This window comes from Molossus molossus, unplaced genomic scaffold (genome assembly GCF_014108415.1).
Source record: "Molossus molossus isolate mMolMol1 unplaced genomic scaffold, mMolMol1.p scaffold_m16_p_6, whole genome shotgun sequence".
Lineage (NCBI taxonomy): Eukaryota > Metazoa > Chordata > Mammalia > Chiroptera > Molossidae > Molossus > Molossus molossus.
The window spans coordinates 88,277,075-88,293,739 of record NW_023425399.1 but is presented as its reverse complement, the minus strand read 5'-3'; the positions used below and the strand labels follow the sequence as shown (position 1 = coordinate 88,293,739).

At 41.4% G+C, this 16,665-nt stretch overlaps 1 protein-coding gene across 1 annotated transcript in view; it reads left to right on the top strand.

The window, feature by feature from the left end:
* The window catches only part of TPGS2 (tubulin polyglutamylase complex subunit 2), a 39,781-nt gene that overhangs the window by 1,205 nt on the left and 21,911 nt on the right, over positions 1 to 16,665 (top strand). Inside the window, exon 2 of the mRNA XM_036244883.1 lies at positions 2,227 to 2,306. Within this exon, the coding sequence (XP_036100776.1) occupies positions 2,227 to 2,306 (80 nt within the window). The remainder of the gene's footprint in view (positions 1 to 2,226; positions 2,307 to 16,665) is intronic.

Sequence of the window (16,665 nt, the reverse complement as noted above, 5' to 3'; positions counted from 1 at the left end):
CTTTTATGTAATAGAAATCCACAAGGATAGGAATTTTGTTTTATTCTCCCCTGTATTTCCCAGTGCCTAAAACAGAAAATTAGATATGAAACACCATGATATGGTTGGGAGAAGTGATACATTTTAGAAATGAAGTTACAGAGTGGGGCAAGGAGAAATCTAATCAAGACCACTATATCCTATCTCCTCATTCTTATCACAGCTTCTGCTCTGTTACTTCCTATACTCCTGGTTAGTCAGGTAGGTCTTGCTCTTTTACAGGCTTGCTTTACTATTCTCTATAAATCAAGGAATTTCTCAGCAAATAAGTTATTTTCTTTTGATTAATGTTTAATCTACTCAAGTCAAGCCAACTAAATTTTCCTTAAATTGTCAGGTCAGTTTCAAAGCCTGAATAATTAAATGACTGTAAACATCCTGTGCTTTTAATATAGTCTATCTATTACTCATTTCAGATGTTTGGCAAACAGGTAACACTTCAATACAAAACTTACCCAAGGAATTAAACAACTCTGATAATTAAGCATATAGTGAATCTAGCCTCCCGTTATAAATTTAATCGAACCTCATAATTTCAAGTTAATCACAAATTGAAAATCAGTTATTTTATATTTTTTCACATTTGTATTTTGTTTTGAAAAGATAATATGTTAAGAGGATTTTTTAAAACGAGATAGCGGAAGTCAGTGGTAGGTATGTGGTAAGCAAACTCCCAAAATCTCCTATCTAAAAGGTATGAAATAACTTTATAACTGCAACATTTCTGTCCAAAATCAAACATTTAAAAATCCTCAACAAAATACTATCAAACCAAATTTATAAACATTAAAAAGATTGTATACCAAGTGTGATTTAGCCCAGGAATGTGCAGTTTGTTGAACATATGAAATCAATTAATATAATGCACCTTGATAATAGAATAAACGACAGAACCCATATAATCATGTCAAGGTATAGAGATAGCACTTGACAAAACCAACACCATTTCAAGACTTTGAAAAAAAAACACTAAAAAAGTAGAAGTAGGATATCGAATGGAAATCAAACTTGCTCAACTTGTTAATGGACATGTATGAAAAACCCACACCTAGCACCATACTTAAATGTTGAAAAATTGGATGCTTTCCCATTATGATCAGGAACGACACATGTTTTGGGGGTTCCCAAGACCACACCAGGTTTGATGGTTCACTAGGAGAATCACAGGACTTGACAGACAGTCATGCTGTGATTTGTTATAGCAAACACAAAGGGAAAAGTGCGTGTGGGGAAGTCAGGGAATCACATGGGACGCACTTCATTCCTCCAGCAATGGGACAGCACGTCTGTAATTTCTACTAGGGATGCTCACCTGCACTTAGGAGTTCAGCCCTTTTATTGTAAATCAGCCACTTAGACACCTACTTAGTATGTACCAAACTCCAGACTCCCAGAAGGAAAGCAGGTGTTCAGCATAAATGACAGTGTTTACACTAACATTTAGGTACAGTGAGGCATTCTTGCCAGCAAATGGTGGGTACCCTCCTGAAATCCAAGTTTCCAGATGCCAGTCAGGGGCCAACCTTACAAGCAGGCCTTTCTAAAGACTGTAATATGAGCCCTGGCCGGTTTGGCTCAGCGGTTATAGCACCGGCCTGCGGTCCTCAGAGACCTGGGTTCGGTTCCCAATAGGGGCGCGTACCTCGGTTGCAGTTTGTCCGTTGTGCGGGTGGCAGCCACTCGATGTGTTCCTTTCACATTGATGTTTCTCTCTCTCTGTTCCTCTCTCTCCCTCCCACTCTACCTGAACAAAAGATGGAAAAATGTCCTCGGGTGAGGATAAAAAAGAAAAAAAAAAAAAAGACTGTAATATGAGACCTGTTGTTTTTACTCATTTCTTTACAATAAGAATTCCCCCTTTTACCTCTTCTCTTCAACATTATATTGGAGAATCTAGTCAAGGAAATTAGCCAAGAAAATAAAGACATACAAATTGGAGAGAAGGAAGTACATTATTGCTATTTGCAGATGACATGATCTTGTATATTTAAAAAATCCTGAGAAATCCATAAAAACAAACAAAAAATCCTACATATTAAGTGTAAATTTGTCTGGCTCGGTGGCCACGATTTTTAAGTCATGTAGATGTTCACTTTCTCTGATCTGAGCACATTCACCTGTCTATTGTAGAAATGTATGAGAGCCAACCAACTGCAACTGTACAGAATCTTTTTTTTCCTCTTTCAGAATCATCCCCAGGTGTGACAGAGGTGACCATCATAGAAAAGGCACCTGCCGAACGTCATATGATTTCTTCATGGGAACAAGTAAGTGTTGCTCTGTTCAATTCTCACCTTCCACAAAGGTCAATTTAAATGCCCCTTAGAAGGAGAGATTAGGGCAGGACACCTATTATCTCAGTCCACAGCTGCCTTTAAGGTAGAGTTCACCTTTTTCTCTTTTCTTGTTCAGGCCACTTAACACTCTCTTCCATTCCATGCCATTTCCCACCATGGATCATCTCCTCGGAGCCTCTTGTATGGAGGCAGTGGAACATTCAGAGTTGTATACAACAAAACTAAAAATCCAGCAAGGGAAGGAAAAATGAAACGTTAATAAAGCATGCCAGGCAGAACGTGTTTAAGTGTTGCAGAGAAATACTAACCAAATTAATAGCTAATGCTTCCCAAGCCTCCTCTGAACTTTCATTCATTTATCCAACAAGAGTTTTAAGCTTTTGATGTGGGCCTGGGATTGTCCTTGGTATTGCATCCTGGTGAATCAGAGATAGTCAAAAAAGGGCACAGTTTCTTTACCTTACTGTCTAAGACATAGTTTAAATCATTGCAAGTATAATTACCATGCAGACGGAGTACTGCGAAAGAGATGTGAAGGAAGCATCGTCAGGAGGCCTGACTTAGTCTGGAGGGAGAGAAAAGCTTTTTTTCCAGAGAAGTAATGAGGAGTTGTTAGCCAGGCAGTTGAGATCTGGAAGAAGGGGCTTTCAACCTATGTGAAGGCTTCAAGATGGGAAGGCTTACATTTTAAAGATGGTCCATGTGGCTGGAGCACAGGAGAGCAACGGAGAGAGGTTGACAAGGACCAGGACATGTCAGACTTCTTAGATCAGCAGGTTTTGCGTTTTATCTTGGGTGTAAAGGGGAGCCATTGAAATACTTCAAGTGGGGAACTGGGAAGTCAGATTTTTGCTTTAGAAAAATCATTTTGGCTAAATAGCAAATAGACTTGACTAAGGAGCAAGAAATTACCCTGTTATATAACGAGTGCCTTCTAACACATATCACATAAGTTATTTCATTTAATCTTCATAATAACCTTACAAGGTAGGTATTGGTATCTCCGTGTTATAGATGAAGAAACTAAGGCTCAGAGAGGTTAAGGAGTTTGTCCTGGGCCATGTAGCTACCAAGTGGCAGAGGTTGAATTTGAACTCAGACTTGCCTGCCTGTTCATTCTGCTCTGCCAGACTGCTCCTCTGTCCGTGGAAAGCACTGTGGCATTCTTGCCCTCAGCAAGATGGATGGGCAGATGGGTTTATGTGCACATGTGTATGTTCGGTCCTTCAGTCAGGACTCGACCTCCTGGGCTGAGCCAGCAGCAGCTTCTCTGGCAGCTCAGTAACTGATAGTTGATGTTTCTCTGCATGACCTCAGCTCCCCAATTTTTCTCATGGGCTTACTCAGCCCCCACTCCCATTTACACTCAAAGCTCTTAATAGACAAGGGTATTCCAGAACAGTGTCTGTCTGTTGAACTCTTACTGGCTGGTCAGGCAGAGCCTGCTTCTGGTGAGGCTGTGGCTATGCCAGCTTAGTCAGCCCTTCAGAGAAAACTGCCTTGGGGCTTCTATGTGTTAAAGAGGAGACTCCTGGCTTGGAGACTCAAGTTCATAAACCTGGGTGGGAAGGTGAGAGGACAGGAAGTCTGGAGTAGACCACCATTAAGGCTGTGTCATACTATGTCACTTATGTATTGAAATAATTTCTGAGGCATATTTCTTCCTGTGTCTTACACCAGATACTCCCCAGAACTCTCTAAGATGGCTTTACCTATCCATCCCAAGATTTCTTATTACACTGTAGTTTATTCACTGCACGCATTCCTTCTCTGGCTGCTTCTCAGGGCTAGAGTCCATCTGCTGTATTGGGATCTAATCTGCCTCCTGGACAGTGCACCTTTACCTGGTGTCCTTTAGCTTAAACTGACATTTAAGAGAATCCAGTTCTTGAGCTGGATAAGTAGCCATCGGAGATATAAAAGAATTAAAGGGTAAGCATGAGAGAAAAAGATTTTTAACTAATTGAGCTAGCCAACAGAACATTTTCTTCAGACATACTCAGGTGTGGGAATTTCTGTAAAAGCACCTAGAGTAATGAGATACATTGATTTGGAATTTCTCATTGAGTCTTTTACTTGAAATATCTCAGACCTAAATACAGCAAAATATGCCATATTAAAGTATAAAGAGTATTAAGATCAGTAACATAAAAATTCACTTGAGTAGGTGATGTATTAGGACTTTTTGAAGGCCCCTGGGGTGCTTTAAAGCTAATGCAGTAACACAGATGATAGGAGTTTGGGGTGTGTACATTTAAGACTCAGTTTTTTAATAATACTCTCTCTGATTAGGCTAAACAAAATGTCACCATAGAATATTTGGAAAATACCAAAAGGGATTAAAAAATGAAAAGTCCTCTAGGATTCTACCACCTAGAGAGAACCACTGTTAGTATAATTTTAGTTGTGGATAGAGGGTGGACAATGGGTAGTAGTCTAAGGACACCCTAGGAGCCTATGAATGGGAAGTGGCCCATGGACTCCTTGACATGTGTCAGATTTATGAAGTACATACATTTTTCTACAGAAAGATTTCTTCAGATTCTGAAAGTTGTTCATAACCCCCAAAAGCTTAACAGCTGGTTTTTATATAATTTTTTTCATTTGAAACAGACACAATCCACTATGTGCTGTTTGGGTACCTACTTTTGTTACTTACACAATGGAGTGCAGACATTTTGAGCTGGTCTGAAATACCCCCGCCCCACTACCTCACCCAAAGGGTTACTGAGGAGCACGTTTCCACTGGAGAAAGCATGGCAGGGCTCCCCTGACTCGTGCCTGCTCCTGAAAGTGTCGGTACCAGAGGAGTAGGAGGGTCCCAAGGGGCTGGTATGTTCCACTGCTCTAGGGGACTGACCCAGGGCATAACTACCATGTGGTACACCTGCTGTCCACAGTTGCATAAATATAGCCAGATAACAGGCCCTCCAAGAAGAGCTCTACTGCCCCTGCCCTGCCCCTTGGGCATATGCAGCCCTCTGGCAGTCCCATTGAGTTGAGCTCTTATGGAGGCACCGATGGAGGAAAACAGAGGAGTCTTATGCCTGTTCTAGGCCCTTGGTTAAATAATGTGACTTCTCTGGGTCTAAGTTCATCGTCTATAAAATAAGTGGTTTGAAATCAGTTTTATTGAAGAACTCATCAAGTTCTAATATTTTATGATTCTTTGGTGCAAATGTAGGAAGAAAAAGTTGAAACTAAAACCGAAATGATCATATACTTAGAGCCTCCTAAGGTTAGAGGGAAAAGTGAATGACCCCCTTCTTAATGTATTTTACCTGTCTTTGTTTTTTATTTTTTTTAAATATGTTCTTATTGATTTTTGAGAGAGAAGTGGGGAGGGAGAGAGAGAAACATTGATCAGCTACCTCCCACACATGGATTGAGCTTGACCAGAAATAGAACTGATGACCTCTCAGTGCATGGGATGACGCTCAACCAACTCAGCCGTACTGGCCAGGGCCCTTCGTCGTTCTTTATAAAGCACTTTCAGTCTGCCTGGTTTTGTGCAGTTGGGATTCATGTTCACTGACTCTGCTACCTGCCTTTTATAATGATGGTAGTTAGTAGGACACAGTGTCTACACTGAGATTTTCATCTTTCAGGTACCATGAAAGCATCTGCCGCTTAGCTCTCACAGCATTCTAGTGTCAGGAGAATTCTGTTGTTAAGCATTTCAGTGACATTTTATAGTTGCAGAGTGCTGTACAATTCTTGATTGGTTAGACTTTCCAATCCCCAGATAAAAATTCAGTTTACTGATGGTGAAATTGTGGCCCATAGAGACCAGATGATTTGGCAAAATAGCCCTTCTTTTAGCCTCTCTTTCTAAACTACACAGAGTGGGTTCTGAGCCTTCTTACAGATCTGTCCCTCATGTGCCCCTACTGTGAATTTATCCTAACCATCCCTGAGGGAGACAGCAGCCTGCGACACCCTGTCACTAGGGAGCCCCTCACCTCATGTTCTTACTCTGCCCTGGTGGCTCCTCTGTGTTCTTCACAGACTAGTCCCACTCTCTCCAGTGTCTTACTTCTTTCCTCTACACTGGCAATTCCTAGTCTAGAGAGTCTTCCATATTGCTTTTTTTTTTCTTTATTGATTTTAGGGAGAGGGAGAGAGAGAGAGAAACATCGATGAGAGAGAACATTGATTGGCCACCTCCTGCATGCCCCCCACAACCAAATATGGGGATTTGGCCCACAACCTGGGCATGTGCCCTGACCAAAAATTGAACTGGCGACCTCATGGTGCATGAGTCGATGCTCAACCACTGAGCCATACCAGCTGGGTGATATTGCTTTATAGTAATTAAAAACAAAAACCTTCAACCTATGTCTCCCTGTAGCTACATGGCTGTTTGTTCCTACAGCTGTGCATGTAGAAAAATGGTCAGAGGACAGCAAATGATTCCTTTAAAGGGCTCTGGGGGCTGTATGGTCTCTTTCTCCCCTGTTCCTCTCTGCCACTGTAGCACTGAAAGCAGCTCTGGACAGTCTGAAATGCATGGGCATGACTGCTCATGAAACATTATTTACAGAAGCATGTGGCAAGGCAGAGGTGTCTAGTGAGCCGTAGTTTGCTAACCCTGGTCCAAGTTACTGTCCCCTTCCTTCAATTCACAGTTACCCATCATCCTTCTATAGCCTCTGCTTTTCCACCAGCCTCTGTGGATACCACTATGTCAACGGTCACCAGGGACCTCTTCAATGCTAAAGCCATTTTTGTCTCACTTGACATCTCTTCTTCCTTTCTCACTGTTAACCACTCCCTTCTCCTCCTATCTCTTTCCTCACTTGGATTCTGTAGCACCACCGTCTTGGATTCTTCCCTTTCTCTTTCCTTCCTGCTGTCTCTGCACTTACAGCTCCACAACATTTGTCTGTAACACATTTGTCTCTTTATAAATTAGGAATATATTTGGCTCAAAGAGATATAATGTTAAACTAAGAATAACATAAACAAATGGGAATTAATATTTCTTGCATAACAAGACCTAAGGTTGACAGATGCAGTTTATTCATCAGCCCTGACAGTATCAAGTCTCTAATTCTTTTGGCTTTTTCCTCTGTGGTGGCCAAATGACTGCTCTGATCCACCTATTACCTCCAAGTTCAAGGCTGGAAGAAGCAAGTATTGAACTGGGCACATTCTGTCTCAAACAAAGTTCAGGTTCTATTCAGGAGGAAGGAGAAAAAGGTGGATTTGATTAAGCAGCCCATATATCTGCCCCAGACTCCTGCACCTTGCCTCATTCCTGTTTTCAGTGCCCAGCACAGTGTTTGTTCCCTAACGGACAGTTAATGAATGTTGGATGAATGAGTGAAATAGATGAAACACAAAGGTCAGAAAGAGTCACTCAGCTTCTTTTCCGTAAGCAGTCCTTAATTTCAGTCTAGAGCATGAGGATACCACGACCACCATCTCTGAAGCAAGGAGGCTGCAGGTGCAAAGGCTCCCCCACTGACCCCTAATTGTAGAATTCTGATGACGAGTTAAGCCTGAGGACATTGCCTGATGTTTGCCATCTACAGAGCTTCATAACACGTGTGGTACCCTAGACAGAATGATATTTATATATTTTCTCATCATGCATTTTTGGGGAAGCGTGTGCTGCCACTCCTCTGTCTTAAGCAACTCTGCCCTGATCCCAAACTTTCATACTTCACTCACCAAGAAAAAAGGTTCCAGTTAACCAGGCCTTCCTCCTCTCCTCAGGAGGGAGTTTAAGAATATATTTGAGAATTCCCCTGGGTATCTCATCCCATCTTCCTACAGCGCCAGGTTTTCCTTCCACTGCATGGGCCATCCTCCCTGAATTTCAACAGATGCACTTGTCCTCGTTGCCTTGTGTTTCCAGTTAGGTTTTAGTTCTCCTCCATGATGGTGTCCTGGGTGATTCTTCTTCTGGCCGTGATTGCACATGGCCTATGGAGAGCCTGCACATTGTGGACAAGAACCTATGCAACATTCATATCTATTCTGTGGCCCCCTTGCCAACCTGATCCTGCATCCGCTGCCTGGCCTCCTTCCCTGAGAAGTGGCCTCTGAAAAGGAGGGAACAACGGGTACAGGATTCCCAGAAATAGAGGTGGTGATCAGTCCTTCACTTGAGGTTCAGGCAGTGCTCAGGAGGCCTTTCTGGGAATCAAGCTGATAGCTCCCAAAACATCAGAGTGGCTCAGGTCCTTCAGCTGTTGAAGCAGTAAAACAGTTTGTCGAGAAATACTGTAGGTAGCCTACTCGGGAGAAGAAAAAAAGAGAAAATTGGGAATTATATGACAGTCATCATTAGGCTATGCACAGATTGCCACCATGCCAACGCCACTCTATTATTTCAAACACAGTAAGCACTCTTCTCCCTTCTTGACTTTCTCCTTGAATCCTTTCTCTCATCCTCATAACTCCTCTTCCATTCACTTTCTGCAAGTTATCATCTTCCTTTCCTTCTTCACCCCCCACCCCCACACACAAAAAAGACTGAGCATGAACCTGGCAGGGAGAAGTCCTCTGAAGTGGGCAGATTGCTTTCCAGAGAAGAGCAGTCTCTTTCCATGTTGGCCAGGAGAGAAATTAAAATGGCAGTAACTGAGTCACTGGCCAGGGCAGGGGAGTGACCTAAAAGTGGTCCCCTGAAAGCCCACTCAGGAAGGACCTGAAGTGCACTGCAGGACCAGCTGCAGTCAGGCTGCCCCGTGGTAAGGTCTGTAGCAAGGGAGCAGCAGATCCTGAGCCCCCAATGATTTTTATGGAAATGACAGTGCAGGCCTAATTCTTCTTAGGACTTGGTTTACTTGACATTTTGTGTTTTATATTAGTATTTGAAATGTATTAAGTATTAGATTTCACTGATTTTTTTCTATTTTTATGATCTGAATAATTTTTTAAAATATTGGCATACAGTGCCAGTTTTTTTTCACTTCAGTGAAATCAATGCCATAATAAATGTTACAGTTGATACTACTAGAATTCTTCAGCCTAACTTAAAGTTTAACAATGCCACCAGCTCTTAGCTGGGATCTCATGAAATCCAGGTTAGGAAAGGCTCATATGCTGTAGTTTCCCTGTGTCCACCACTAGATGGCTCTAGTGACCAAAATCTCAGCAGATGCTGGCCTTTAGCGCTGATAGAAGGCGCAAGAACTTTGTCAGAATTCTGATAACTGTAGGCTTCCTGTGTTAGGGTCTGGGGGTGGGAGAAAGGTATTCTGCATGCACACTTTTCCTTTCAAAAAACACAGAGGATGTGCCATGCCGGAGGCACTAGGAGCAAGCCCTGGAGTCCAAATAATACACTAAGGAAAACATGTTAGCTCAAGTCAGAGAATCATTTAGGTTATACCTCTGTGGTATTGGGATAATTGAGAGAAGTAAAACAAAAACTGATCATAATGTAATTTTAGTTCTTAAAATTTAGTTCAAGAAAATGAAAAACCTGTTTCATCAAGACAACAGCTGTCCATTCCATACTATAAAAACACTGCTTAAAATCATCCGCAAGCTTGAAATTTGCTTCTCACTTATAGTTCTTAAAGATGCTATGCCCTAAAATGATGATAATTACCTAGTCTCTCTTTCTGCCAAGCTCACATCCTCTCCCACTTCCAGTTTTGAAGATTCAGTCTCAGAGATTATTCTTGAAACCGGATTCATAGAGTTTAAGTGACACTGAAGGTCACTCAGCTAGTGGCAGAATCAGGAAATAAATTCAGATCATCCTGCTGCACTCTAACTTTTCCACACTTTGGGTACCTGGAGCAGACTGACAGTATGACCTGAAGCAAACTTGACACAAGCAGAGTGTCACGCCTCAGGAGTGTCCAATAAGCCAAAAGTGTGGATGGAGTTATTGCTCCTCTACTTGTATAAACATGACAAGCAGTCAGTCTAAGAAGCCCAGGAAAAGATTGGAGAACTCATTGTCTTGTTCTCTCCAGGTGTTTGATGGGCTAGAGATGACTGGTCAGGCATGTGCACAGATATGAGTTACTTAGGATTTAGGCTGTGTTCCTAGTACCTCCCAAAAGGATACTAAGCTCTCTCTTTCCACCACCAGTATGGATGACTTGCTGTTCATATGAAATATTTGTTTATATCCTGTTATACTTTTTTACTTAAGAACTTTCAGAACTATTAGTTTAATCGCATTAAGTGTTCTAGAAGTACATACTCTCCACTTTAAGATGTTCTCATTTACCCAATAATTTGTTTCAGAAAATAATTTATGAGCATGAGTCTGAAATTTTGGTATAGGCTGCTTTGCTTCAGCCTCACCCAAACTTTGCCAACAATCTCCTCTCATGCTCCAAGTCTCCTCAGTTTGTTTCTTTGAGCAGCCCCTTCTCCAGCTAGCTCTCCACTGAGGCATTATCATGGCAAACACCTGCTCTGCTCTATCAGGCGAGGCAATAGGTATCAAGCTGGGGACTCTGCAGACCCACTGCCTCTCTACTAGACTTTTTTTATTGGCTTTTTAAAATTGAGGTATCTGGATGTATAATGCTGTATTCGTTTTATATTTTTATTTATTTTTAATACTTTATTAATTTTTTTTATTACAGATGTCCCTTTTTTCCACCTTTCCGCCTCCCCGCTTCCTGCCCCCACCCCCCGCCATTATTGTACTGTCATGTGTGTCCATTGGTTATGCATATAAATTCTTTGGTTTATCTCTTCCTCCCCCCCCCCCCACCTTTCCTCTGAGGTTTGTCAGTCTGTTCCCTACTTCCATGTCTCTGGGTCTATTTTGTTCATCAGCTTATTTTGTTCATTATATTCCACAAATAAGTGAGATCATGCGGTACTTGTCTTTCTCTGATTGACTTATTTCGCTCAGCATAATACTCCCCAGGTCCCTCCATGTCATCTTAAAGAGTAAGAAATCCTTCTTTCTTACAGTTGCATAGTATTCCATTGTGTAAATGTACCACAGCTTTTTTATCCATTCGTCTAAATAGCACTGCTGTGCACATAGAGGTGCATATATTCTTTTTGATTGGTGTTTCAGGCTTCTTAGGATATATTCCTAGAAGTGGAATCACTGGGTCAATGGCAGTTCAATTTTTAATCTTTTGAAGAAACACCATATTGTTTTCCATAGTGGCTATACCAGTCTGCATCCCCACCAGCAGTGTACTAGAGTTCCCTTTTTTTTTCACATCCTCGCCAGCACTTGTTTGATGCTTTTTTGATGGCAGCCATTCTGGCAGGTGTGAGATGATACTTCATAGTCATTTTAATTTGCATCTCCCTGATGATTGGTGATGTTGAGCATTTTCTCTTGGCTGTTTGTATGTCCTCTTGGCTGTTTGAATGTCTATTCAGGTCCTCTGCCCATTTTTTAATAGTATTATTTGTCTTCCTTTTGTTGAATTGTATGATTACTCTATATATTTTGGTAACTAACCCCTTATCCAGTGTATCATTGGCAAATATGTTCTCCCAGAGAGCAGGTTCCCTTTTCATTTTGATGATGGTTTCTTTTGCTGTGCAGAAGCTTTTTAGTTTGATTTAGTCCCATTTATTAATTTATCCCTTTGTTTTTCTTGCCCTAGGTGATGTATCAGTGAAAATTCTGCTTCATATGATGTCTGAGATTTTGCTCCCTATATTTTCTTCTATGATTTTGTGGTTTCTTGAGTGACATTTAAGTCTTTTACCCATTTTAAGTTTATTCTTGTGTGTGGTGTAAGTTGGTGGTCTAGTTTCATTTTTTTGCATGTAGCTGTCCAGTTTTCCCAGCATCATTTATTGAACAGACTGTCTTTACTCCGTTGTATGCTCTTGCCTCCTTTTTCTAATATTAATTGAGCATAATGTCTTGGGTTGATTTCTGGATTCTCTTTTCTGTTCCATTGATCTATATGCCTGTTCTTGTGCTAGTACCAGGCTGTTTTGATTTCAGTGGGTTTGTAGTATAATTTGATATGTGGTATTGTGATCCCTCCTACTTTGTTCTTCTTTTTCAAGACTGCTGTGACTATTTGGGTTCTTTTTTGGTTCCATATAAACTTTTGAAATATTTGTTCTAGATATTTGAAGTATGCCATTGATATTTTAATAGGGATTGCATTGAATCTATAGATTGCTTTGGGTAGTATGGACATTTTAGTGATGTTGATTTTTTCAATCCATGAACATGGTGTATGCTTTCACTTTTTTATACCTTCCTCTATTTCTGTTTTCAATGTTCTGTAATTTTCTGAGAACAGGTCTTTTTACCTCCTTGGTATCTTAATTTTTCATTGCAATAGTAAATGGGATTTTTTTTTTTTTTTTTAGTTTCTCTTTCTGTGTGTTTATTTTTGGTATATAAAAATTCCAATAATGTTGGGGTATTGATTTTGTATCCTGCTACTTTGCTAAATTCATTTATTAAATCTAGTAGTTTTTTGACAGAGTCTTTAGTTTTTCTGTGTACAATATCGTATCATCTGTGAATAATGACAGTTTCACTTCCTCCTTTCCAATTTGGATGCCTCTTATTCTTCCTTCTTGTCTCATCACTGTGGCTAAGACTTTCAGTACAGTTGTCCCTCGCCACTTCGCGCTTTAACTTTCGCAGCTTCACTCTATTGCAGTTTTCTCAAATATATTCATTAAAAAGTTGATCAAGAGAGTGAAAATGATACAGCGTGCACTCGGTTGTCTGAGTCAATTATACACCCCTGTATTACAATTAAAATTAAAATGACTATGTATGGACTATAGGCCTATGTATTTGAGCACCCCTGCAAATCCTTCAATGCCAGGTGCAGTCGCTCAACTACTCCTTGTGTGTGGGCAATACCTTTTTTCAAAAAATTGGGTGTGGTGAAACCAAGCCAATCAGAGCGTGCTGTTCACTAATTGGCTATCCTATCCTCTTCCTATCCTGGCCACTGATTTGCCCAGCCTCTTACAAGTTAATTTCTCTCATACACGCTTCTACATTGCTCTGCATCAGAAGCATCTTTGCTCTTGTGTTTGCGACTTCTGAGAACTTCTATCTAAGCCCCACAATGGCTACTAAATGTGCTGCTTCTTTTAAGCCTTCTGATGATTAAACTAAACGCTGGAGGAAGATGCTTACCATCTAGGAGAAGGTGAAACTCTTGGATATGATCAAAGATGGCAAGAAAATCATGGAGGTTGCCCGCCATTACAACTTGAATGAGTCTACCGTTTGCTCCATCCGTAAAGATGAAAAGAACATCCATGCAACGGCTTCTGTCTCTTTTAACAAGGAAGCAAAGCACATTGTGACAAGTTGTAATAAGTTCATAGTGAAAATGAGTATGCCCTAGCTGTTTGGATCACTGACAGCCTCAAGAAAAACATTCTCTTGGATTCGCTGGTCAGCCGGGAGAAGGTGAGGCAGCTCTATCAGCGCTTTACGGCGGACGAACCTCAAACAGGACCCTTTTCTGCAACGTTTATGGAATTCATGGTGAGCAAGGGTTGGTTCGAGAAATTCTAGAAGAGGTATCATCTGAAGAGTGTCATTCTCCACGGAGAAGCTGCCTCTGCTGTCCAGCCTGCAGCCGAAGACTACGTGAACAACACATTCCAGAAGACCCTTGAGGCGGGTGAGTATCATCCAGAACAGGTGTTCAATATGAACGAAACAGGACTGTTCTGGAAAAGAATGTCTTCCCAGACATTCATTTTCAAGGATGAGACCAAGGTCCTTGGCTTCAAGGCGTATAAGGATTGCGTGACTATCATTATGTGTGGAAATGCTGAGGGATATTTTGCTCAAGCCTGCCCTTATCTACAAGGCCAACAACCCCAGGGCCCTGAAGAATAAAAACAAGAACCTGCTGCCAGTGTATTGGATGCACAATGACAAGAGCTGGATCACGAAGCATCTGTCATTGGACTGGTTCCACGAGTGCTTCATCCCCCAAGTCAAGCTGTATCTCGCAGAGAAGGGACTCGGGTTTAATGTCCTTCTCCTCTTGGACAATGCTGGAGGTCATGCGCAAGACCTATCCTATGACTGTGCGGATTGAGTTCCTACCTCCCAACACCACTTCGCTAATCAGCCCATGGATCAATGCGTTATTTGTGTGTTCAAGGCCCTCTACACGCGAAACACCCTGCAGCACCTCATCAAAGGCATTGACCTTAAGGAGAACTTCTTACTGAAGGAGTACTGGCAGCAGTATGCCATCGCAACCTGTCTGAAGAACATCCAGGCCGCGTTGAAGGACATAAAGACGGAGACCGTGAAGGCCAGCTGGAAGATGCTGTGGCCTGAAATTGTCCATGACTACAGAGGATTTACCCCAGGGGATATAAGCAACTCTGCAGTGGATAAGGCAATTAGGCTAGCCCGGATGCTGGGAGAAGGTTTCACGGATATGACTCAATGATGTGGATGAGCTGCTGGAGACACATTCGGATCTCTTAAGCGACGAGGATCTGGTGGAGATGACTAAGTCTGCAATTGAGGAGGAGGAAGAGCAGCCAGAAGTTCCTGGGGGTCAGGAGGAGGAAGTTTGCCTTATACTTGACCATCTCTCGCAGGTCGTGAGAACTATTAAGGTAGTACAGGACATGAGCGAATGGGACTCACAAATGATGCGTGCATCGTGGTTCCAGAATGCATTTGATGGAGCAATAGAACCCTACAAAAGTCTCCTCACACATATGAAAAGACAGTGCCAGCAACTGCCTATCATGATGTTCTTCAGCCGTGCACCCAGACACACTCTGCCTACTCCTAGTACTCCTTCAGTGAAAGAGGACAACAATGCACCTGCTGAAGATACTGAACCACCTGAAGACTCTTTAACTGAGGTTGTGCCTTCAGAGGAGTAGTCTCCTTGCTCTTCTTTGCTGTGTAGTACATCACTTCATCTTCATCGCTTCATCATCAAACAAGTTGCACTATTTTTGTAGGTTAGTGGTTGTGTGTAATAACTGTGTGTGTGCATAATTAAATGTACAATAATATGATATTTGTAACGTCTAATATGTCTTATTTTCTCTTATTTTGTCTAATATATTGGGTAATACGCATGAATGGTGACTGAAGTGTGTTATTTCGTGTCTAGATGGCTCTAATAATGTTAAAAACGTATTTAGAAGGTCATAAACAGGTTTTCTATGCTCTAACTGTGAAATATTTGATTTATAAATAAAGAATCCTACTTCACGGAAATTCATTTATCGCGGTAGAGTCTGGAACTGATTAACCACAAAAAATGAGGGCCAACTGTACTATGTTGAATAAGAGTGGCAAAAGTGGGCATCCCTGTCTTGTTCCTGTTCTCAAGGGAAATGCTTTTAGTTTTTGCCCATTAAGTATGATGATAGCTGTAGGTTTGTCATATATGGCCTTTATTATGTTGAGGCATGATCCTTCTATTCCCACTTTGCTGAGAGTTTTTATCAAAAAATGGGTGGTGGGCCCTGGCCGGTTTGGCTCAGCGGTTGGAGCGTCGGCCTGCGGTCCAGAGAGACCCGGGTTCGGTTCCCGCTAAGGGGCACGTACCTCGGTTGCAGTTTGTCCCCGGCCCTGGTTGGTCGTGCGGGTGGCAGCCACTCGATGTGTCCCTTCACATCGATGTTTCTGTCTCTCTTCCTCTCTCTCCCTTCTGCTCTATCTGATCAAAAAATGGAAAAATGTCCTCGGGTGAGGATAAAAAAAATGGGTGGTGGATTTTTTCAAATGCTTTTTCAGCATCTTGATATGATCACATGATTTTTATCTTTCATTTTGTTTATGTGGTATATCACATTTATTGATTTGCTAATGTTGTATCAGCCTTGCATCCCTGGGATAAATCCCACTTGGTCATGGTGTGTAATTTTTTAATTATATTGCTGGATCCAATTTGCTAAAATTTTTTTGAGTATTTTGGTATCTATGTTCATCAGCAATATTGGCCTATAATTTTCTTTCTTTGTAGTGTCTTTGTCTTGTTTTGGGAATAGGATTATGCTGGCCTCATAAAAAGAGTTTGGAAGTCTTCCTTCCTCTTGAATTTTTTGGAATAGTTTGAGGAGGATAGATGTTAATTCTTCTTTCAATGTTTGATAAAACTCCCCTGTGAAGCCATCTGGGCCAGGGCTTTTGTTGCTGGGAGTTTATTGATTACTGCTTCTGTTTCCTTAATTGTTATTGGTCTGTTAAGGTTTTCTGACTCTTTCTATCTGAGTTTTGGAAGACTGATTTTAAGAATTTGTTCATTTTGCCTAAGTTGTCGAATTTGTTGGCATATAATTGTTCATAGTATAGTCTTAAAATCCTTTGTATTTCTGTGGTGTCAGTTGTTTGTTAGTTCACCTTTTTTCTTTATGATTTTGTTTATTTGGGTCCTCTCTCTTTGTTTCTTGG